The 26069-nt window shown below is 37.9% G+C and overlaps 1 protein-coding gene across 3 annotated transcripts in view; it reads left to right on the top strand.

Annotated features, from left to right (window-relative positions):
• arhgef10la (Rho guanine nucleotide exchange factor (GEF) 10-like a) overlaps positions 1 to 26069 on the top strand; it is a 175486-nt gene that overhangs the window by 140657 nt on the left and 8760 nt on the right. For all 3 annotated transcript variants that reach the window (XM_036151338.1, XM_036151337.1, XM_036151339.1), the window contains 4 exons: positions 8096 to 8310; positions 9545 to 9702; positions 13473 to 13615; positions 24509 to 24680. In XM_036151338.1, coding sequence (XP_036007231.1) covers positions 8096 to 8310; positions 9545 to 9702; positions 13473 to 13615; positions 24509 to 24680 — 688 coding nt within the window. The remainder of the gene's footprint in view (positions 1 to 8095; positions 8311 to 9544; positions 9703 to 13472; positions 13616 to 24508; positions 24681 to 26069) is intronic.

The following is a 26069-nucleotide window of genomic DNA, read 5'->3' as shown; positions in this document are numbered from 1 at the left end:
TTTACATACTTTCAAATTAGCACTACACGCAAATAATCTATAATCAAAATTACATTTTCAAAATAAGCATTAAAGAACTTCCAGCTATTATTCTGTTTTCTGGCATCATTATCGGTTTCAACCTTATAACTTTCTTTAAAGAAAGAAATACTAAGTGAGAATCTATTTTTGGCTTTAAAAATAAACCTTTTACCGAGTACAATGATTAATTTACCTAAATCATGACTGTCAATAAACTCTCCTAGTAAGTACCAGGTTTGTACATGGTGATCCAGAATGATCCACCTGCCTGTGTCTCTAATAACTGATTATATCTGGAAGTAAAATAGTTACATTTATCAGAAATAATAATAATAATAATCTACACCTCTCTCACCTCTGGAGGGAGGTTATTCCAGAGCTGGGTTACGGCTAAGCAAAAGGCTCTGTCCCCCATGTTTCCAATACATTCATCTGCACAGTTAATGTTGATGTACCGCTGTTATGCAGTTAACTTGGTTTACTGTACAAGATGTTTGCTTTTCTTTTTCTCTTTTTGGGGGGTGTTTTTATCCTCAGGTTTCCCACGTATTATCTTCCTTCTCTCCCCATCACAGTTAGTGTAAATAGAAGCATATGGTGTTATTGCACCAACCTTTTCCTGTGAATCACATGACTGCATGGAGGGGGGGGGGGGGGGAGGTGAATGAACAGTATGAATATAAATGAAATGAATCAAAAATCAAAGCACAGAGTTTGTCTCAAGGATTTTTTTTAATGGAAGCATTCAAGTCATGTGGGGAATCATTGCAAGCCATAGCACAGACGTTTGTTTTCATCTTTGTCTATGTGAAGCATTTAATCTTTGTAATTTCTATCCGCTTTGGCACACTTTGATCTGCATTATTTCATGTAAATGGAGCTACTTTAAAAATGTTGTGATGTCATTTCAAGCACTACAAGTTGTTCTAGATTTGAGGATATTTCAAAACAATATATTTTTTCTTGTGTGCCTAAGGTCTTTACTGCACCAGTTGTTCCCAAACTGTTTAACTTCTAACCACAAATAATCATGAATGAAGTCAAGTATTTTTACAAAGTCAGCATTACAATGACAACCCAAATGGTATCAACATTTTTTTTTTTATTTACACCACTAGTGTAACTATTTAATTAACAACAAACTGCATTTTAAAGATAATTTGTAATCAGTAAATGATAATTCAGTGTAAGGGAAACCTGAAATGATGTCAGAGTTGCGTTTTAAAATGTTTATTCAACTAGAAACATGTGTGATGTCACGCAACCTCTGCAGTAGCAAGCTGATTTTTACTGGCCAGTGGCGAGACCAAGATTTACTGATTGCAGCAGCACCAGGCAGATCGGCAAAGACACAATTCAGAAGGGTAAGGGTCATACAGCAGTTGACAGACGTCAGCATACAAATCTAAAAGTTAGTAAAGCCTGTAGGTCAGGGCAGAGAAAACCTCATGAATAAAATAGAGCGCAGCACTCATAGTAAAGGTTAGCGGTAGGGAGTAATCCTGAAACTTGCGTGCGTAAGCGGGTCACCAAATGTTACATTGATAAATCCCAATTTGCATGGAATTGGACGCACCTGCACAGGTACTTAGGGTCGGCTTGTCCTCGACCCAATAACATACGCAAATCTGTAAAAATACCGGGAAGAAGTGATATTTGCAGTGAATTACAGAAAGAAACTGACTGAGAAGATGAAGTTTTTTGTTTTTTTTTCTGATTGTACCAGTTTTGTTATACAATGTTTATCAAATTCAAATGGTGCTGTCTGGCTGCTGCAGTGAGCTTGATTATACTTTAATGCCGATCATTGTAGTGTAGCGACACCAAATCATTGTAATGACATGAATATGCCTCCAATACTTTGAGTAGGAACTCTGTCCCCACTCACTTTGTGAAGTACTTGAAATTTTTAAGTCGAGTCAGGATGTTACATAAAAAAATATGAGTCAGCAATAGCAATCACTGAGACGGCTCTCATTTCGTTCCTGACACAACTATTATAATGAGAATAATTATAATTAATATGATAGTATAGTGGAATCCTTAATTGAGCAGGATCATAGCAATATGAGTGCAGTCTGAGCTCTGACTAAATTTGGCAATCAGCTCCTTGCTGCAAATGACTGAGAGCCACGGTTTGAGGGACTTCTATGTATCTAAACAACATATGGATGAGGTCATCCCACAGCGCTGGCTTGAGACAGCTCAAAGATGTTAAGTACTTGACCTGTCAGTCAGCTCTTTCTGAAAAGCTCCGGTTGCAGAGACCTCAGCGGAGTTGGAACTTGAAACGACACTGGCGGCACTTGGCTCTTCCTAGTTTCCCTGTTTCCCAGTTACGCTGGGGCCAGTTAAAAAACAATAACTTCTGGCTTCTAACAATCTGAACCGGTTAATAAGCCACCCATTGTGTGCCAGCAGGTCAGCAGGATCTCTGAACACCAGCTCCTTCTGCGTTCCTCCATCACCGACGTCCTCCTTTCCATAATTACGCACTTTATGCAGCCGTTTATGGACATGGGGGATTGTGTCCACCTTAGGAATCATTAAAACAGTTTTTGTTAGGAATCCATCTGGTGATCTGACCCCCTTCCATTTCTCAACAAGCATGACATAGCTCGTTAGATGATTCACGTGCATACATGCGCCTCGCCTCACAGACCAATGTACATTTACATCTACATGTGACAAAAACAGGAAGACAAATATTTACAGTTTACATCTGAGTGAGGTTGTTTCCATTATTTTGATGCATGTTACGTTATTGTATGAGGCTAAATGTAATTCTATTGCATTGTACGGATTTATACCATAAAAGCTCAAACTCGTAAAAAACATTATGTGTGATGCTCCTTAGGTTAAATAAAACTAAATGGAGTTACAGTTCACTGGATTTGGGCCAGTTTTAGTGCTTTGTGGTTTTAAATTGCCGATTGTAGAAGTTTGCGTTGCTGCTGCACATTTTCACGGCAGGTCAAAACATTGCGTGGATTACCGCACACTTTGACACATCATTGATTCTTGTTGTGACACAAGTTTTATGTTTGCACACACGGAAACAGAATCATGGTTGTGATCAATGGAGAGAATACTGGATTTCTACTGCCAAGAGCCGGCGATGATTCAGTAGCTGTTGAGGACTTAAATCAGGAGATGGTGCAAGGCATGAAGCTGATTGTAGCAGAGCACTGGAACAGATCACAAGTGCGACACATAGGACTGATTACAGCAGAGCAGGTGGGCGTGGTGGAATTCAGAAGGCAGACGGGCACAAATCATGACATTCAGTCCTTGTTTGACTTGTCTCTACATTTGTGTTTTTGTGCGCATCTAATTCTGTTGTGGTGTTAATGCCAAAAAGAGCATGAAGGTGCTGCCCTATAACCTGAACAATTCTGTCATACTCTAAAATAGTTTTTTGTTTTGTTTTCTCTGTTCAACACGGAATTCTCTTTTTTCAGGTTTGATCCGTGGTTTAGTGTTTTAGATTTTGGACAGAGAAGATCTATGCTGTGTTTGAGTTGTCCCAGAAGTTGACGCTCAGATCTGGGGAGGTAGTAACGACCAGGTTTAGTGCATTCTAGCGAAAACCCCTTGGGGTTAGCTAATTATTTTTGTGCTAATTGCTTTTAGCAATACAAAAATGTAACATCGTCGTTTCATTTTATTTGGGCAGCCCAGTTCTCGGCATCTATGTCTGCGTAGTTCCGATCAAGGACTAATGACAGAAAAGTCATTAGTCAGACAGGAAGAGAGACACGTAGGCAAAGCAAAACACATCCCGTTAGTGGAAAATAACAAAATAAACTCTTTGGACTAACAAATAAACTGTATGTATTTTTTTCAGGAGGAATTACACAGCTCAATAAATAACCAATAAAACATTTCAAGAAGCATTGTACTTACCCAGGGTCGCAGCTCAGAAGTACAGAAAACCGATAAAGTGAAACAGCGATCTTCTTTGAGCTTGTTCAAGCAGCAGCTGCAGCTTTACATTTACTACTTGGCTTGTTTACGCTGGTAGAATTTCCAGTATATACTCTCGTGTGAATATTTGATCTTGCGAGTCTGGTGGCCCATAGAGGGACCCTCTATGCAGCCAGTGTGTCAGGAAGAAAAAAAAAATCTGTTCAGAGCGTGGAGATTCAGACGCAAGCGGTGTGTGTGTCAGCCTTTGCAAACTGAAATGCAAATACATTTTTTTTAGATATTTTCCACATATAGTAGCACACATATATGATTTGATTTATTTTTTTTTACCTCAGAAAACATTGATAGCTTTACTTTTAACGGTAAAGCATTGACAGATGTTCGAATTGCATTAAACCTATTTAAGCCAAATTTCTTGCTCTTGAAGGTAGAAAAGTTGGTTTGCCTCAGGCTTGTTATTTAACAAAAATGTCAGAGGTTTTCTAAAATGGAATAGTGTTTGATAAATTATGCTTCTGTTTTTCTTGCCTTTGAAGGCAGGTGAATCCAGGTTTTCAAATTAATGTGAGCGTTTGGCTGTATAGAAATCTGAAAATGTATATGTTGTCTGAAGTTGGTTGGCTTCTTTAAAATAAATGTTTTTATAAGGAAATAGAAAAAAAGGTACTCAGGAGATCTCTGTTGACTGAAATAAAAACTTGAGAGTTAACATGCAATTTGCGCAGTAAATTTTTGATCAGTCTGAAGCTATGGAAAGAAATAATGGAAAACATTCAGTCAGCTCCTTGTAAAACAATATGTCACCAAACATAAACACAGCACTTTTCTCGAAAATAAAATATTAATGGCAATGATTATGATAATTATAATCATAATAATAGTGAAGGCCTGCGGTTCCAGTATGAATAATTAGAGGCTGAGTGTTCACGCCCCCAGTTGGTTCTACCTCCCTGGCAGCCTTGTCAAATAAGGGATGACACTAATTTTGTTAAAGTGAGATGGGCTATGGGGATTTCTGCACGCTTTGATCAGAGTAATGACATTGTGTCTAATCAGCCTGATACTGCACTGTTTGCTTGAATGCTTCAACCTTTCTTATTCCACTTTTCCTAGCATCGTAATTTTAATTTTTTTTTTAAAATACTCATCAGATGCTGCCTTTCTGCTTCTCATTTTTAACTACTGTGTGTAGTAAATATACATACATTTGCTGCAAGGGGTATAGATGAAGGTTGTATTTATCCATGTCAGGGTGAACTGCTGGCCTGTCTTCTTTTAACTTCATATGTAGTGAACATACACCCGGCCACTTAAATTCACTTTTCACCACTTTCATAGCCACAATCTACTAATTGCTTAAAGAGCATTTGCTTTTTAGGTTTCTGACTAGTTACACTAATTTGCAGGACACAACTCAGGTTGTTTGTTTATATAAATAGCAGTGATGTTACTTGACCATAGTATTTTCAACATGTAGATAAAAGTTAAATTAGAAAAAATTAAGAAAAGCATGTTTAAAATAGTGGAAGTGCCTGGCTGAGTGTTGACTGCTTCTGGGTGTTGTTCTTCAGTGACTTGAAACTGTGCCCATTTTTGGAGGGGGGAGTCCTTGCTGCAAGATAAGTGCTCCCAATCTTCTTTTCACCCAGTGCAACAGACCATTATTTGTTCTGGCTCATTTTCAAGAGCCCAAAGGATTGCTCCTGTCCAGATTCTCTGAGCTGATACAAATCAAACAAATGGTTGCATGCAAATAAGGATGAGTGTTGCGGAGAAAAAGCTAAAGACTATATTTAGCCCATGTCCCACTCACATGATATGATTTATACAGAGGAAATAATTATTTGCTGTCTTGGCAGCAAGCAGATGGGAGTCTTTCCTATGAAAACCACATTTTTCTGACCTCACAGGCATAATAATTTGAATCACATTGAAAACCCACTGTGACACACAAATTGTTTGGCAGTGACAACAATGCTACCTTTACTGGAATTTCATCTGAGAGAGCTATGATGACTTCTGTTTTCCTAGTTTATCTCAGCACTGGCATTGATAGACTTACATATATACCGGTGTAACAGTGGTTGATAGAAAGTCAAGCCTCAATTGAAGGCTGGCTTGTTTGACTTCCCCTTTGCATGTGCATTGTCTTTCCATCCTTATTATTAAGTACTTTAATGTTGCTGTAGAAGCCAATATTTGTGAAGTCTATATAAGACAGGAAATTATGTGTGTATGGGTGTGTATTTCACCGGAAAAGGCAAATTGGTTTTGACCGCTTGGCCGGGAAACGCTGTTACCACACAGCTGGCCGTTTGTATTATCTTTTGTTTCATAAGCAAGCAAAAGTGAGAATAACTCAGCTTTTAACTGCAAGAACAGCGTCTGGACATTTCCTGTTTACCATCTCACCCCGGCAAATACGCGTCAACCATAAGATTCCAGTTTAAAAACACTCCAGTGGCTTTGAGCGTCAGCTTAGCCCCTACAGTTGCTTTGGCATAAAGTAATTGTTATTTACTGCCTGTTCTCTCTTGAAAAAGGCAAAAATATGTTTAGGGACTGGTTTGGAAGATAATTTTTCAAATATTGACAATGGAATGTCAGCTGGTCTCTGTTGATATTCATCTGCATTAGTCCTGAGAGAGGGATCTTGAAGCATATGGAGTGACCTTGTATAATTTCTCATAAGAAGTCGATTGAGTTAATTGAAAATGATTTTATTTTTATTTTATCTTGGCCTGACTGCAGCAATATATCTTACACTTGATCTAGCAAGCAAAGAAAGGAAAAAAAACCTTCTCATTGTCAGGCAACTCCAAGCTCTTCAGAAACTTATAAGACCCTCTCTGTTCTTCAGTGATGAAAAGATTATAGACGTTTAGACATTTGTTTGATCTTCTTTGGATGGCATTACATAATGTGTTTTTAAAGTGCTACGAAAGAGAGTGTTGGGATAACAAATGACAAGGTCTGAAAGGATCAATGATCCAAGCACTTTGTTAAACCTCTATTGCTGACATCTAAGAAATCTTCAACAGAAGACAAGTCTTCCTCTGACCTTCACAATTTGATCGAGCCAAGTGAAACAATGATCTGAGGAAAATTGCTTTGTGAACCTTTTCAGTTTCAGCAGAATGTTCCATATATTACCTATGCCATTAGCAACCATGCCATTTGTATAGCTTAATGAAGCAGATATCAGCTGCTTTGAATGACGTGAATGTCTTTAAACCAACCACGGATGACCTACATTCATATCTGCCTGGTAACTGACCAGTAAAACATTTTTTTCAGAAGCATTAATAACACCTTCTACTGAGTAATCAACTCCATGAAAAAAAGGGGAACACTTTGCTACAGAAGGGACAACTTAGCTCATCTACAGGAAAGACTATATATTTATCAGCTGCACACTATTTTTGAGGAAGGGTTAATAATATGGTCAATACTATTAATCTACATGAATTAAATATGTTGATTTTTTTTTTAGAATATGAATCTGACATTTGTCAAGAGGGAAGTTGTTTTTAATTGTTGGGTTTCAGAAAGAACAACAAAAATAAAACAAGGGAATCCCAATGGCCCATTAATAATCAGCTTTCAGGATTGGACCGCCATTGTGAAAAATCGTTTACTTTTGGTTTGAGCTATGCCATTTTTAACTTCTCTGTTCAAAACTAAGTCGGTTTTTCCAGATGGATTTCTCTCCTATGGATTTTGGAATGTTCTGAAAGTTGCTCACTTTGCATATAACAGCATGGATTGACTTCTTTGATGAAAGCTAAGCTTAACACACAACAGCTTTTTGAGAGCAGAAGCTAATAAGAAATGTATGTCAGTGTAACTATGACATCAGGTTGCAAGTGTGGAAAAAAATTACCAGAGTATCAACAATAACCCTAGTCACAATAATTGTAGTTTTCCTATAACCAAAATGGCAAAACATCAGTTTAGAAGGACACATTTTTATTTTGATAAAGCAGCTCATTAATTTGAGAGAATCACTAACATTTAAATTAAGATTTCATATTCTCTGAAGCATAAAATCGAGCTGGCCATCTAAGGTTTTCAGGAGATTACAGCGATGAGAGGTCAAACTTGAACAGGATGGTTCCCACTATTATTTTTTTTCCCCCTACAGGTGGCGGGTGCAAGCGAAGGTTTTCAGGGCCACATAGAGATCTTTTCCCTCAACAGGCCTACCCCAAGGGCTATAAAGAGCCTACAGATAGACTCTGCTGTTAGATGCTTGGAGTATGTGCAGCCGCCTTCACCGACAGAGGAGGACGACACAGAAGTTCATAAAGCTGCCACGGGAACCGCTACCAACATTTGTGTTGGGTTAGATGATGGCCGGTGAGCACTTTCTCCTTTAAAATGCCTTTTAGTGCACTCTTTATCCTTTGTTATATATTAAAATACCCAGATGCACCACAGAGCACCACAGGAAATCATTCCTGCCTGTGGTCATCAATCTCTACAACGCCTCCCTCAGTGATTCAGACTCCCCCCGCCCCTCTGCAATTGACATTTAATAATTCGTTTGCACTGTCACTATCACTTTATTTTGGATCTATAATTTATATATATATATATATATATATATATATATATATATATATATATATATATATATAGAAAGAGAGAGAGAGAGAGAGAGAACTATATATGTATATAGAGCTATATATATTTTTACATTATTTTGTGTGGAATGTTGTTATATATATATATATATATATATATACAAGAATGTATATTTGCATATCTGGAGCGTGTAACGAAAGTAATTTCCCTCTGGGATTATTAAAGTATCTCTGATTCTGATTCTGAAAAAAATTACCACCGACTATATTCTGTTAGGTTTCTATGAGATTTCCAGCTGTAAAGATTTGGTTGTCAATATTTCATCAGAACAAGAAGTCAGAGTTGATATTCCAGCATGCATCAATACTGCCACTTGTGCAAAGATCAGTTTCATTTTTAAATCCAATAAAGCTTTTGATCCCTTCGCTCAGGGGATCAAAAGGTTTAGAGGATAAATTTAATCTCAGTCTCCAATCACAATAACAGTGGACAATATTTCCAATTTTCACACAGGAAAACCAACTCTGATAATACGTTGTTACCTTTATATGGGTTTTTAATTAACAGTAGTGATTGTGTTTTTTTTTTAGTCCCATATTGAACTAAAAAAGGATTTTAAAGATGCGAGCAGTTTTCTTAAGCTGAGTCATTATCTTCCAGGTAATGTGTCTATCAAGGGAAACAAGAACAGATGTGACTGAATGGTTAAGAAAAAACACAAATCAATAATTTTAAGTCTAGCCAGACTGTCAGCTCCAGCGATGCTGATTTATTTTATTTTTGTGGGTGGGGGGTAACCAAACAGTGAATATGCATTTGTCATTGTGGAGAAGAGAATAAGATGCAGCACTATTCAGGTGGCGTTTTAAGCAAGCAAAAGACAGAGTGGTTCCACATGTGCAATGCTTCGTGCACTGTTAAATCAAACTGCATGAAAACGAGCCACTCTGTCATTTCAAATGACACTCATTTATCATGTTTGCTTGTGCTGCTGTTGTTCTTTCAGCATTCTGGTCTACGGGAGCGCGGACACTACAGCACAATGCCTGCTGACCCTCCGCAACCCAGAGGGCTGCCCTGTACTGTGCCTGAAGCACTCCTCTCGCTTCTTATTTGCGGGGTTGCGGAATGGGACCGTGATGGTTTATGGAAGAAATAACAACGGTGAGGTTCTCCTTAAGTGGCTCTCTTTCTGGACTAAAGACTTTGCTTTTGTGTGAGGTGGAGCCGCTTTTCTCTATAGTGTGGCTCCAACAAAGGAAAATGTGTTTAGAATATGGTTTGTCTGTACTTAATGGTTATTTTAGTAATGAAAAAAAAAGATCACAAAGCTATTTAGAAGCAACACAGTTTAGGACAAAGGCATCTTAGAATGATTATTTGCCTCACCTGCAGGTTTATTAAAGCTATAGAATGCATATTTATCATTTTCCGAGTCTGGATAGGACTATAAAATGGATAAAGTCAGTGTGGAAAAATCGTTAATTTACCTATTTTTCAAGATATGGATACACAAATGCAAAATAGTTTAAGTAACATTCTTAACCCTTGATATGCCACATTTCAGTTTGAATTCAGCCCATCAGCTATAAGGTTGTTGGGATTTTGGCTAAAAACCCAAAGATAAATGTACACTAGTGTAACAATCAAAAAGAACTGCAAGCAGACGTCATTTTAATGTCATGTCTAATGAGCCTTAAAATATAACAATGTATTTATATGTATACATTTCTAGCAAAATAAGACTTTGCCAGGGAAAAATAGGCAAATAATTTTCACTTTGAAAATTAGCTACTTCAGGCTCACTGCTTTTCACTTTCTAGCTATATAGAAATATACTAACCAGCATTTTACATCATTCACCAAAATAATAGTGAACATGGTCTAAAAAAAATCTCCCTTCTTTAGAATAGGGTATTTGAGTGTTAAGATTGACATAATAGCAGAAAATGTAATGCCTATAGCCTGGGTAACATTTATTCAATCAGGCGAGACTAATCAGCAATAATTAAAACAGGTGATAAAACTAAAGATGGGTCACTTGTAGAACGGTTAGACATTTTTCAACAAAGCATCTCTTATGAATACAGAAACAATCTGAGGAAACCATTAGTAGGCTATTTGTTGCATGTACAGCAGACACACAGCTATCCTTGCATTTGTGGTTTTATATTACTTGCACTTGTTGTTTTACTCCACAATTTATTGTTGTCACTTACCTGTGACACTAATAAATTAAATTATGTTGCATTATAAGAGGCATGAAATAAGGAATGCATGCGTTTTCAGTGGTAATATCCAATACCGACAAAAGCAACCAGCAATTTTCTGGGCACAGCCCAGCTGGAATATTTCTGCATCATATTTTCTGGGGTTATCTTTGTGGGCGTGGGGGTGGGGGGTTCTTCGTAATAGTATTCACTGACCTTATTCTGTTTGGGTTCCTCCTGGCAGCCTCATTCCCCCCGAATCCAAATCCTGCACTATCATGTTCTGGAGCGGTGCCAAATGTGTTTCTACATTCATTCTTTCCTTCCTACTCATCATTTCAGAATCTTTATGAGCCAAACCACCGCCTACAGTTTAGGGCCTACTGCCATATGTCTAGCCCAAACTTTGCACCCTACCGTGTTTCTGTTTCAGATTTCTGTTTTCAGTCAATCAACCAAATTAGCAAAGTTTCTTATTTTGTCTGTCAGGATCAGCGTTTGCGTGTACTGCAACGTTGATGGCAAAGCAACACACAATCTGTATCAGATGAGAAAGCAGCATCTTGTGTTGTTCAAAATGACACCTTCAGCAGTTCCAGGTATAAGCGGTGCTACCTCCACAATTTTATGCTACTTATCCCTTAGAGATGTCAAAAGAGCCAGGGAGGTCATAATGTATGAGCCACAGGAGGTTTAATGTGAGAGAATTACACAGAGTTGAAATCACTGAGGATGTTAAATTAACTTCTTGGTGGTTGTTGGGTTGAAATAGCGTGTTAAACTTGACATTTCAACTGAGCATGTTCTCAGGTAACTCAAATGCAAAAAAAAGAAAAAAAAAAGATTGAAACAGCTGTTTTTTTCCTCTCTTTCAGAAAGTCAATGCATTTGTTCCTAGTAAAGAACTGAATTTTTTAGCAACCCTGGAAAACCTACATAGAGATAAAGACAGAATCCAGTATAAGCACTGTTCTTAAAGCCCATTTTTACTTCTGATACTTTCAATGGATCAGTTACTGATACGGGATCATCAGATGCTTTGCATCATTTATGTGAATGTTTACCGATGTGTAGATCTTTTTATGGCAGAAAGATAACTAGACCATTTATCAGCTGACTTTTGGAACCTTTAAATAATTGTTATAAATGTTTTTTTTTCTAATTTTTACTTCATTTAGCTACCAAACCTCTCCTGTTATTTTGGAAATAAACTCCCAGAATTTCTGAATTACATTTGAACTGCCAAAAAAAAAAAAAAGCTGCCTTTAAATTACTTTTATCGTCATGCTTTTTCCTTTCCTTAAGAGTGATTTTTCACACCGGCTGCAAATATGAACGTAACACTTCACCGTGTGGTAGATGGCATGCCATGTTTAGTCAGGCGTTGCACAAGGCCAATGGGGCTTAACACCATCTCAGTAGAGGTTTGCAGTCTTCAGAGCCAGCAGGAGCACAATAGCTCTATCAGTGGGTTCCTTTTACCTGGCCAAAGTATGTCAGCATGTCTGTCTGCCTACTGTGCTCCTCTCTCCTCGCAAGCAGAGAGAATGATTAATTACACCAAGCTGCTGCGTGCTGATTAAATATTACTTTTCATGCTTTATAGATATATATTACAAAAAAGGACAGGACAAGAGCTCCCGAGGGCGCCAGAGAATGTTTGTGGATTTGGCACATCTGTTAAAGATTCATACCCCTGTCGAGCATGATACTTGCGGAAACCAGGAAATACGATGGCATCACCTGAGACTTGTGCCAAAAAAGATTTTGCATGCACCACATTGCTGTTTAGTTAAAGGTTTGCTTAAACTTTTTTTTCACTTGGACATTTTCCATCGTACCACGGCACCATTAAATCGTATTTAAAATGAGGTGAGAAATTTGGTTCTGTGCAACAGGCTCTGTCCCTGTCTTGAAGATGGAGAAATGCTATCAAGGCCTTGGCTAACAGAGGATCAGAGGGACATTTGCGAGTGTGAATTTTGAAAAGGTGCGAAAATGACCTTTAGAACATGCCAAACAATTAACCTGTGGAAGTCAGAAGGTATTGTAAAGCTATTCTTCTATGAACGCCAGAAATAAACAACTCAAAATGTTAATTAAATGGCTGAATGCAGCCCCTTCTTTAATTTCCGTTCATTAGTGCAAAGCAAAGGGGAAAAAGGCTTGTGTAACTCACTTTAAAATGGGCTTTTGTGTTACCTGCACGGTCTGCCCTTGTGAGTAGGGCTCCAAGAAAAAGGTCTGCTTCATTTTCACACAGATAAGGCAAAAGGAATCTGACGAGACATTGAGAATTGAGGTTTCTTTCAAACAGGGACAGGAGCTGGTGATAACACAGTCAGAGAGTGCATTAAAGTGTACTTGAGACTCATTAGCATGTGGGTGGTGAAGAAGCAAATGTTGTTCGGCACAGTGTGTGATGATTTACAGTGTTGTTTTTTTATTCAAACAGAAGACCATGGTTTTATTCAACAAGTAGCTTATACTCTATCGCATCACTCTTTGTTAAATAGAAAAAGAAAAAAAAAAAAATACATTCACTGAACCCTAATTCACCGATGCTCCTGCTGAACAAAGTTAAATTTTTTACAAAAAAAGTTAGCTAACTAAAAGTGGTAATTTGAACACAATTACATGTTTTAATAGTCTATACGCTAAAAGCATGATTTTCACAACGTTTCTCTTCATCTTTGACATAAAATGGTTTATTTGTTATTCCAGATGATCTTTGGGACCCTGAGTCTCCAAGATGTGTAAACCTCGGAGTGGAACCCGTTCGAACTTTGCTGGTGCTGGATGACTCCGTGTGGGCAAGCTGTGGGAACTCTGTCACAGTCATGAAAATATCTACCCTTACAACTGAGGTAAGCCCCTATGTTATTATGCAATTCATGTATGTAGGTGAAGGTTTTATTGAGATTAAAACCTCATTTTCAACCGAGACCTGATCGCAAAATCTGCAGAACATACAGAAACCAATACCAATATGTAAAGGAAGTTCCTGATTTGAAAAAGAGAAAGAGAAAATCTGGCATTTTACAAAGGTTTGGCTAAACAGGGGTCTGTTTGGCTGCAGGGACGCTCGTCGCAATCATTTTTATCGCTTTGCAACGGGGGGGGGGGCAGATCACGTCATGTTGCCCCCGTTGAAATGCGGTACAATGGATTTGCAGCTGGTGAAAACCTCTACAGCATTGCAAAGTCATCCACATGCAGGAGTCTACACAATTTTTGCACGGCCGTGCGTTATATCCCTCATGCAAACGGTTCCTATACGAGCTGTCTTGAGTAGAAGTTTTGTTGCATATAATAATGAGGTCTAACATCTCGCTCCCCCCCACCCACTGAGCCGTGCTGTGACAGGGAGCTGCCATCTGTCTTACTAATGCTAACTGCTGTCACCTGCTGGCGCAAAGTTGTGACATGTGTTCATTGAAGGTGACGTCAAAGACGCATTAAATCTGCCTTGGTCGTTCCCACTGGAGTCACATTCCGAAAGATCAGATACAAATCAGATTCAGGACCACGTATGGAAGTGGCTCAAATGTGACTTGAAAAGATCAGATCTGGACCACATTTTGCCTGCAGTGGGAATGGGTCCCTGGTGTTGTGATAACTGAACTGAGGAGTAAGGCTGGACTGATAACGCCCAGCCTTACTCCTCCTTTTTTAGAATCAGTCACAAATTAAGTTTTGTTTACTAAGGTCTTTTAGAAACTAAGTTTGATTGGCCTAGCCCCGCCAGAGCTTGATTGCTGTCATAGCTGTAGAAGCAAGAAGTCCTTAAATTAGAACCTAATTGACCACAAGAAGTAGACTAAAATAACTCAGTAAGCAACACATCAAGCCTCAAACTAAAGATACAGTATTCAAGTACCGATATGAAACAAAGTCAATGAGATGGAGAAAACTTGGAACATTGGTGGAATTTCAAAGGAGCGGCTGACCTACCGAAGTTATCCCAAGAAAGCATAAACGACTCACCCTGGGGGTCGTTACAGAATGTAAAACAATATAGCACTGCAGAGCTCGTCTGCCTCCACTTACAGTAAGTTATTCATGATTCAGCAGTAAAAAAGAGAGACTGGGTAAAGATGGCATCCATGGGGGAGTTTCAAGGTGAAAGCCACAAATGACCAAAATGGCTAAAAAGGCCTGTTTCACATTTGCCCAAAACAAGGTTAACGATTCCTAAGGCTTTTCATAAACTATTCTGTGGACCGAGGTGACAAAAGTGTCACTTTGGGAAAGTGTGTCTGGTGTTAAATTGGGCTAGTTTTCCCAGTGTAATTGATGGAATCATCTTCTCTGCTCTTCACCAAAAGATCCCGAACAATAATGTCCGTCCGTCACTTTGTGATGTTAAACTCGACCACTTCACCATGAAGTCAAATGAGAAAGTTACACCTCTGAATGTATAAAAAGTATCAGGGGTTTGGAGTGGCCCAGTCAAAGTCCAAACCTAATTCCAATTGAGACAATATGGTATGGCCTCAACCAGGCTATTTATGCATGGAAATCCTCCAATGTGACAAAGTTTAAAACATTTCTGCAAAAAAGAATGGGGCTAAAATTCCTCCACAACAATGTATAAGACTCTTTGCCAGTAACTGCGAACATTTGGCATACGTTGCTGTCCAGGACAGCCCTATCAGTTGTCTGCTTTAGGGTCAAATACTTTTTTTACATAAGGTTGTTTACATAATGTTGGTTCCATTAGCTTTATCTCCTGAAATAATCACAAGCATCATTTCAAACTATATTTCATATTTACTCAGCTCATCTCTGTCTGGGACTGAAATGTATTTTCATAATCGGATTTATGAAATGTCATAAAAAAAGCAGAACCAAAGAAGAAATCTGTGTGGGGGTGAATAGTTTTTCATACGTTCAAACATTATAGATTTACTGTATATAACCAACCCAATAACTTAAAGTCCTTTTGTGCATTAGTCCAAGAAAAAAGGGACAGTATCTTTTAAATGTATTTTGTTCCTAATTTTATTCAGACTCTAGAAACAGACATTTGTAAAGATTTAGTGAAAATAAACTACATAAACATACAGATAAGTAGATAAAGGGGCAAGCATAGACGTACATTTAAAATTCTCCAGTGGGAAAGCCTGTGGCCATACAAGACGGGCCATTTAGCTGCAGCACACAACATATTGTTGCTTAAAGCTTTCAGTGTTTGAAAATGACCAGAAATGCAGATCCAAATTAGAGACAACTTGAAATCCCACTTCTCAAAAAAATACTGATTACTAATTTGTTTTCTTGCTAAGCTGTAAAAACAGGCTTTATAATAAAAACAATTCAGAAAACACTACTTGGATAAAGAATAAACGAATTGGTTTCTTTTAGCCCTAACGTGTTATTCTGTCAAAATAATTCTGTAATTTTCTTACTATAACGTTAGTAAGGCTTTAGAGAACCCACAAGACAATGTGTTCTCTTTACATATATATATATATTTTTTGCAACATTTCAGGGAATTTTCTCCTTTCATTTCAGGGAAGATTTATGAATACAACCTTTTGAGAGCCAGCAATCTAATCTGCTATGTCATCAAGATTTACTGCCACTGGAGCCACTACATGGACAACGATGCAGGCCCTCTTGTAGATTCATAAAAAATGTGTTGAAGCTCTCATACACAAATAAGCTATACTGCAAGAGCTGTGAGTGATGATACAGTGCGGTGCACTATCATTTTCTAAAAGTCAAACTGGCGGTTGTGTCTGTCATTATTTCCATTTTCGTGCAGTTATCCTCCGAGGTGTTCTGTCCTTTTGATATGTCATTAAAGGTGTAGAGCAGGGTGAATTTTCCAGCTGTGGTAGACAATAATAAATTACATAAAACAAAATTCTTCTGGGCATTTTAGTTATGACACTCAGATACAAAACGGAAACTGTTACCATTTAATTACAGCTCCAAGGTGTAATTGCACATAGATGCATAAACATAGTTGAATTTGACGTAGTAAAACTGGGCCGTCCGTCTCCTTTAAAAACACCAGTGCACCAACTACTGGTTACTCAATTGCGAGCCACCAGAATTGACAAAGAATCCTGGATAGGTGTCGAAAAGCTTTCAGAAAGAATTGTTTGCTGTTGCGATGACCGGAATAACTGAGAATTTGCACAGGCATAAGTAAAAAAAAAAAAAAAAGAAACATATCTTTATTTACCACGTAATGAAAATGTATTGAAAGGAACCTTGAGTTACATCAGCTAGCCGCTGTCTATCTGACGAAGATCACAGTTTATCCTACCTAATTAACACACTTCATATACAGGGATAAATTCAGATTTCCTTTTGTCTACAACGTTGCTGTTTCATCCTGAAATTGAGCTCCATTAGCCCTCCAACATCCACCTATGACCAGTTTTTATCTTAGACTGCATGTATTGATGCTATTTATTCAGTTGTGTTGTACTAACCACACTTCCTCAGAGTATAAACTAAACACCATAATCTCATCTTAAATGGTGTGTGGCATGCTAGTAAAGGTTCCTTGCAGAACTTCCTCTCTACCGCTAAACAATTGTTTGTCTGGTTATAATCGACCCTGTGTCCTTGTGCAAAATAAGAGCTGCTGGATGTCAACATCCAGAAATACACAATAGGAAATTAATTGTAATTTGTAGCCAACCTCATACAGTGCAGTGAACATGTGTTTGCTCACTTTTAGATTTCTTCTCTTTTAGCTTTTTTTTTGTTTCACTTAATTGTTTCAGATCATCAAACAAATGTTAAATCAAAGATGATCTGAGTAAATACCAAATTTAGTTTTCAAAGGATTTCATTTATTAAGGGTAAAAAAAAGCAATCCACACCAACCAGGCCCGGTATAAAAAAAAAGCAATTATGCCCATGACCTAATAACTGGTTGTGCCACCCTTTGTAGCAATACCGCCATCAAACATTTGCAATAACTGGCAATGCGTCTTTTACATTGATGAAGAGTGATTGTGGCTCCGTCTTCTTTGCAGAGTTGTTTTGTTTCAGTCAGACTTGCTTCTTGGTCAGTAGTGGATTTGTTATTGCTAAATCATAATAACAGCTCTTAATTGATAAATGAAGTGTTTTAGATGATGAACTGGATTCTTTTGGGACTTTCTGATTGAGTTGATGTGTTCTTATGTATCATTGGTATATATGAAAACTAAAGTTTTATAAATTAGAGAACGTCCGGTATTTTAAAACTATACAAGATCAGTTATGAGCAAGAAATCCTAAAAATGTATGTATTAGCTCCTAATATCACAATATTTTATATTTTTTCAGGATTTTTCATGCTGCTAATAATTAGCAGTTTGCTCCAAACTGAAGGTTATTGGTATGGAAAATGTAGGTTTTTGCTAATAAAATGCTATGTAGTTAAGGCATCATCAAGATCCGAAGTAATTCTTACTCTATCAGCCAGAAGGGTTTACAAGGCTGTTTCCAAGCAATCAATTGTCTATTCTTCCATGCTGAGAACATTTTTTCTCCAAATTGAAAATGTTTAAAGCAATACAAGGCTATTCAAGATAACTATTCCCAAAGTCCAATGCCCCACTTTGTGTAACCTTACTATGCTCAGAGAAAATGTAAAAAAAAAAAAAAAAAAAAAAAAAAACTTTCTCTACTCTAGGTCTCAGATAACATGTACATTTTTAATAAAATGGCAATACCCTTTCAGACAGAGTGAACAAGCATGAAAGTTTGCTTGCATTAATAGAAAGCCCGGTGTGCTCTAAATAGAACATTGTTTCATAGGATGGCAGCTTGGCATCCATACAAAATTCCCAGGGCTCTTAAAAAAACATAAATTAGTTGTAATCCATAGCATTGAATTTGGCAAATAGATATACAAAAAATATGTCTTTGGCTTTCTGTGGAACCTGCACACCAGGAGTCCTGGCAGTCATTGAATAGTATGAACTCAGCCTCTTCACAGATTACCTTATGGTTTGTGCAACATCAGAAGCTTAAAGGGGAAATGAGGTAACATAAGAATACACATCAGCACATATAGCACGCATTGGCCTATGAAAATACATAAATTAGGTAGATTTTTACTAGAGTGTATTGGACACAATTTCTCCACTTTAGTGATAGAGAATAATACAGGGTTACAGTTAGTTAAGATTATCATCCAGTGTATAACAATGTAGTGCACACTCAGGTTTTTATTTTCTCACAGCTCTTTTGTTAAAGTATTAATGACACAGTGTAATAAACTGTGCATTGTTTGTTTATCTTCAGTTGCATTCGCCTAATTTCAGGACTCTGTAATAGCCATTTTAAAATATGTCCTTATTTTCAAACCCTTCACATTCTAATTTGGTATAATTATTCACTGCCTTGGCTGTAAACTGCAACAAATGACAAGAAGCAGTTGAGAAAGCCGGACTCTCACTGAACGGACAGCCGCTCAGCAAGCCCGCGTCAAGATCCACATCATTAGGAAGGAGCCGAGCTTGGACTGTCTCCTTTTGTTCATCACCTCTTCTTCCCTCCACCTGTCCTCCAGAGACACATGCTTAAGCAGCTGAATGGCCACGCAGTGAAGGCACAGTTCTGGTTCAGGGTACAATCCCAGAGAGCTTCGCGGGTCAGCTCTGGTTACCTCTTCGCTAACCTTGTCTTACTCACTAATGTGGACCCCAGGGTGTGGGCTGCACAGGAAAGGCTGTGCATGTAAAGAATCTGAACAAGCATTATTTTGCTCGTCCAGGAAGAGACAGGATCGGGTGTATAACTAACGGATCATTAGCAGCCCGGTCACTTTTCTAGGTTCCGATGTTTTCCCACGTGGACTTTTAATGTTTTGTAAAATCTGGTGCGCTTTTAAATTGTTTTTCCATGACCTTACTGGGCACCATGCTCTGGTCCATTTTATGCCCCTGATCCTGCAGTCGAGATGTTTGTTACTGGTCTTGAATCCTAAATCTTCAAAGGCAGCCCCTTAGTGAAGTACTGTTATTTAAAAACAGCCTATACGGTTTCTGGAAAAAGACAGCATGTGGTGTCTAAATTGGCACCAACAGAACCTCACAGCCCGAACAACTTTGTTTCAGCCCTTGTCGTTGTGCCACTTTATTATGTTGTCTCTACACCACTGGGGTACGTTAACTCCATGCACAGAAAACCTCAAAATGACCACATTTGTGAGGACAGAGGATAAATGCTTGGCTGTAGGAATAGATCTGAAGCTATAACAAGTCCTCTATACAGATGTCATTTTTTCAACAACTATACCCCTGTGCATATTTCGGTTCACAGATATAATTTATGTTTGCTGTAACAATATGATAATGACTTCTTCGGTTCTGAAGGAATCTTTTGGTAATTTAAGTCCCTGCAGCTAGAACAACAGGTTCATAAACAAGTTCATTCTTACGGGCCAAATCTGGGGGACAATCTTTATTTTTTTTCCTGGGAAAAAGCCGACATGTTTATGGCGACAACAGAGTCAGCAATTACCCTTGGCCATTCATCTTGTCACCCTAAAAAATTTAAAGCTTCCAGGTAATTTAATCAACATTTGAAAATATTTCAAGTTTGGACAGGTTTTGCCCTTTGAATACTTGGTTTTAAACACAAGTCAGAGAAACAGACCACATTTGTCACTGCATTCCCTGGCATTTGCTCTGTACAGATCAGTTTCATTTAGTATAACAACTCTTACTCACTTATTGATGCACTGACGGAAATTCTCCCCGATGCTGGAGATTTTCTCCTTTAACGGCTTGACTCTTTACAAACAGCCTTATTGTTTTAATTTTTTTTAAAGAATTTGGAAGAATGAATGCAAAAAAAATGGGGATTATACAGTAGTTTATCTTTACCAAAAAGGTGTCTTATCTGATTATTACTGCCAAATGTTGTCAGATAGATTTTGCTGAGACAAGGAGAGGGTACACTGTAGAAATGCAATGAGAAATTGGCTGGTGACCAGAATCAGCTTATTTCAAATTAAGCTGCCCTGACTGCAGGAAGAAGACGCAAAGTAAAAAAAAAAAAAAATAATAATTTCAGTGAGTTGTTAAAAAAATTACATAAGAAAAATATTTACAGCGACTTCTGTCACCCACACATGGTATGATGTCACCTCTACTCCTTATATAACAAAATAAGTGTTTAGAGCGGTGAGGCTAAACATGTTTTTATTGCTGCTTTTGGGTCTTCTTGTATTATAGTTCTAAAAGTAAAATTGGCACCAGCTAAAATCTGCATCAGCAGGCCAAAGGTTTATGAAAAAACAGATCGAAAATTTCTACAATACTCTGATCAGTGCATCCCTAGTCGACTTGTCTGTACGAACATTTTCAATGTATTAAATTCTTTAAAAGTCTGTCTTGTTTCTTACTGTGGGCCTGTATTTTTCTTTGGAGACTACAGGGGGGAAAAACTTGGTATGGATCTTTAGCTTTCTTTTATCAATCAGAGGGATTGGATTTATTCCCTGTTTTTATGTTTCCCAAAGAGGAGAGGTGAGTGCTCAAAGCTAAATGACACAGAGACGGTAAAATGCTTTCTGAATGGCTCATTTTGTTGCTGAGCTGTCTGTGGCACCAGGTCGTTATTTTTGTTTCTTTTTGCAAAATTTATCACAGCCATAATCTGAACCGTTCTCTCCACCAAGGACCGCTTGTATGCAAACTATGCCCCTTTTAAATATATTTTAACAGTTTTATTCCTAACACTCAAAGTGTGGGTAAAAAAGCAAAAAAAAAAAAAAAGCTATAAACCCAATTTACATTTTCATCAGAGCATATAAAAAAATGGCTAAATGGCAGCAGGAGCTGAGAATGACAATTGGATTTTGAAACAGCTTAATTAGGGAGAAAATTAAGAAAATCTTAACCAATCAAAGAAAATTTTATCTATAATTTAGTCAAACAGTAGGGGTTGATTAAATCTGCTGATCGCACAGATACTTTCAGTTTTTACAGCTCAATCTTTGTGTTAAAGTGCCCTGCTAACTTTGAGACCGAGGTCCCTTTCACCCACATTCTAGCGCGCCCTTAACCTAAAAGGACATGTGTGTTGCTCACAGGCTCTGATCAGTACTTACGGGCAGGCCTTTTTATTTTTCTCTTCGCTGTATTATTATTATTTTTTCGCTCCTCTTGGTTTCACCTATCACTCAGCTGTCCCGTCCACTCCCTCGCCCTCACAGTGGAGACGTGGACTCAGCTCGTGGCAAAGGACAAAGACACCTTGTCGCCTGGAGTAATGAAGGACTAATGAGCTGTTCAGACCAGCTGTAGTGTTTGTGACTCTGGCTCTGCTGTCATTTCCCGCCGCTGGAGGTGGACCATAGGAGGGATGTTGCCGTTAGTGTGACACAGCCGAGCTGAGTGGAAAAGGGCACATTACTACTGTCAAGCTTCACTGACTACCTCATCTTGCCGGATTCAGTAGACTAATACCAGATTGTTGGTTGGGGGCAACATTGTGACTTGTACTTATCCCTGTATATGACACAGCTCAGTGGGCATTGAGCACATTTGGTCCGCAGTGTCTATAGATCATAAAATATTTAGGGAACTCAGCTCTGCAGTGTAAAGCCAGATTAAGTGAATATATTTCTTTTACTTGAAATTCTGAAAGAAATGGTTTTAAATAAACCCGCGTGCGACTTTCTTCTCTGGACTCCTTTAGTCTCCTGTGATATACCGTTCTTATCTTACCAGAATGCCCTCCAGGTGGCTTCAGACATATGGTCGGCAAGATGGCAATCTGCAATCGCAGTATGTCAGCCATTGATGAGCTGAACGTCCCTGTTAGCTCCACCATGCTTGATAGTGATTAATGTGATAATTATACCGCACAACATATAGAAAGATGAGAGACCATGAACACTCTGTCTTTGCGCAAGCTCGTCCTGTTTGATTTAAAGTGGGTTACTGAGGGTAAAATTTGCCTTCTAATTATAAATATTGAACTTTTTGATTACTGCAAAAGCGCCGAGGTGCATTGTATGTGGTTTGCCATGTATAGAAGGTACCTGGTGCTGGAGCATCAATTAACGCAGAAATAAAAAAATAAAAAATAAAAACTTCAAAGGCTTATTTTCCATAATTTCAAACAAAGGAGGGCCTACTGGCAAGGGCACACAAACAGGTTGTAATCCCTGTCTGCTACTGCACTTGGGTTGGGGTGGGTGGTACATTCTCACCCCCCCACACTTCCCCAAGCTGAGTAATTGCCCAGTGTTATGCAACTTGTGTATTGACGGTGATATGAGTTCCAAGATTATGCCCAAACCACCCCTTGTCACGCCAAAGACCGCAGGGGCTGCATGTGTTGCTGCGATAAGGCTCATTGCATTTATTTCAAACAACTCATTAAGACTGTGTGCCTGAAACTCTCGCTACATTGTGCTCTTTAAAAGATAGAAGCTGCAAGAATGATGCAAAGACGCATTCTCTGTGCATGTGGGACTCTGTAAATTACAAAATTAGGAGGGACATTTAGATCTAATTTGCAAAAGCAAGTTTACAGCAAGAAATAATGTGATTTGGAGGTCTCTGCTGACCTCATCAGTCAACATCAACCACCGGTAAACAAGTAATGCTTTAAAAGTATGAACAGTTTACCTATGTAGAGTACGGGTTGACATCGCGAAAGCTTTCTTGCAAAGTCTGCAGTAATCAATTTTGTTTATTGTGTAGATACATTGTGTGTTGCAAAAGTATTCATCACCCTTGAACTTTCTTTTCTCACTTTAAGATGTTGCAGCATCATACCTCAGTGTGTTTTATTATCATTTTATATTCTAACCAACACATAGTTACACAGGAAATAGGACGATGGGATAATACTAGGATATCAATTTTCAAAATATCAGATTTGGATATGTATATAGATTGTTTTATTCTGATAGCCCCATAAATCCCCTAATTAATAAATATAGTTCATTTGTATGTAACTTAAGCATAAATTCAGCTGTTCTGTAAAAATCTCAGAGGTCTATAAGAAAACATTAGTGCCCACCAGGTAGATCAAGGATAAGGTTGTGGAGAAGATTGAAGCAGAGGTAAATAGGGACTGTGAAGCTTCTCAGAGTTGATGGGAAGACAGATTAAGTGATAGATGATAAATGCAATCTGCGGAAAAAAAAGCCTGTTAGTGGTATGCCAGAAAGATGCGGCTGGGGAGGTTCAACTTCAAGCTTAACAATGTCACTAAACATACAGCTAAAACTACAACGGTGTGGTGTAGATGAATGAAAATACACATGTATTGAAATGGCCCACAGTTCAGACCGACAATCTATGGAATACAATCCAGCTAAGCTATGTAGCTAAGAATGTGCACATATATTTATTTGTAAAGGTTCAAATATGACAAAAGCAAAAAGGTAGGCGGCTGAATATATGATCACACAAAACGTTTAATAAAACATAAAACAGAAATTATGCATTACTTTGCTTTGATTTCACAGTTACATGTCCTTCAATAAAAAGGAACCTTCGCTGATATAACTTGCCAAAATATGAAAGAGACATTTTATTCACATTTTGTTTACATAGAATGCATATTGATGTTGATATCGTTCGTACAGTAGCCCTTAGCCTCACAAAGACTAAATAAGTGGAAATCCACAATTTTTAGGTGAAGAATATGTTTTGCTTAAAATTCTAGAATAACAATAACAAGAGAGCTAGACTTTCAGCTTCAGTATTGTTCTACATTTTTCTTTTTTCAAATATATGTATATGCATTTTACAACTAGATTTCTGTTTTTCTTACAGAAATTTGAAGTCCACCCAGACCCAATGGTCAGCGTTACGCATATGGCCTGTGCCGGAGGAGGGGTGTGGATGGCCTTCTCAGAGGGCTCCTCCATTCGTCTCTTTCATACGGAAACACTGGAGCTTTTACAGGAAATCAACATCTCAGCTCGCTCAATGCTGCAGAACACTGGTACACAGAAACCACACATCACCGCCTCTGTATGCTTGCAGACATGGTTTAAACTCAGGTCACGGACAAATGTAGCTTATTTACATAACGTATTACACATTGGTTTGTTTTTGAACACTTTTCTTACTGATTTGTGATACTTTAATTCAATTCAATTCAATTTTATTTATATAGCGCCAATTCATGATACATATCATCCCAAGGCACTTTCCAAAGTCAAATTCAATCAGATTATACAGATTGGTCAAAAAGTTTCTTATCCAAGGAATCCCAGCAGATTGCATTGAGTCTTAACAAGCCCCATTCACTCCTAAAAGGGCATAGAGGCACAGTGGACAGTCGTCTGCATTGTCCATGGCTTTGCAGCAATCCCTTATACTGAGCAAGCATGAAGCGACAGTGGAGAGGAAAACTCCCCTTTAACGGGAAGGAAAACCTCCAGCAGAACCAGGCTCAGTGTGAACGGTCATCTGCTTTGACTGGCCGAGGGTTAGAGAAGACAGAGCAGAGACACAAAAAAAGCACAGAAGCACAAATTTATACTATCAAATTCTCCTTTTAGTAGTAGGGAGATACCAAAATGTATCAACAGAACAAAACATTTTTTGTCCTCTGATAAGTTCCAGTATTGTTGAGTTAAGAATTGCTTCTTACATGTTCTTTGTGGCAGTGAAATCCTTAATTTAAGCTATACTGAAGGAAACAAGTCAAAAAACAGAAATAATCTTAAATAAGATTTATACCGAAAGGTAAGCAAAGATAGTAAGCAACAGCAAGAAAAACATAGGGATAATAAGTTTAACATTCTTACACGTAAATTACATTAGTGTGCCTTAAACAGTCAGTCTCTTATTCTTTCGGAATCAATCGGATGAGTACTAACTTTACTTTGTGCAATATATTTTATATATTAGGAGGCACAAAGAGATTTCTGTAATTTTTTTTTTTTTAGATTTAGAACCAAACAAAGACTGATCAACTCTCCAATTAAACATTATATCAGTGGTTAGTGAGAGCTACTCATTAACTGAGTCAAGAATTTAATTTATTCTTAATCTAATTATCGTTTTTTTTTTCACTGTTAACTGAATGACCAAAAAAAAAAAAACACAAAAAAGTTAACAAAGACGAAAAAATTCTTATCAACAAACTGCTAACAAGGATTTCTTGTTTAATGACTGTCGTTACAATACTATAAAATTACATTTATCAAGAGTTTTTGTCACTCAGATACAACAGGGCTGTGTTTTACCCAGTTTTGACTTCTATACATACATTAATTTAAGAGACAAATGCAAAAATGGAGGTGAAACTAAGCTAATAAAACCTTGATTCATTAGCTTTCAATACTAGAACCATGAAAATTGATCAGGACAAAGCGTCTCAGAT

Source organism: Fundulus heteroclitus, chromosome 20 (genome assembly GCF_011125445.2).
Source record: "Fundulus heteroclitus isolate FHET01 chromosome 20, MU-UCD_Fhet_4.1, whole genome shotgun sequence".
Classification (NCBI taxonomy): Eukaryota; Metazoa; Chordata; class Actinopteri; order Cyprinodontiformes; family Fundulidae; genus Fundulus; species Fundulus heteroclitus.
This window is presented reverse-complemented; position numbering and strand designations above follow the sequence as displayed.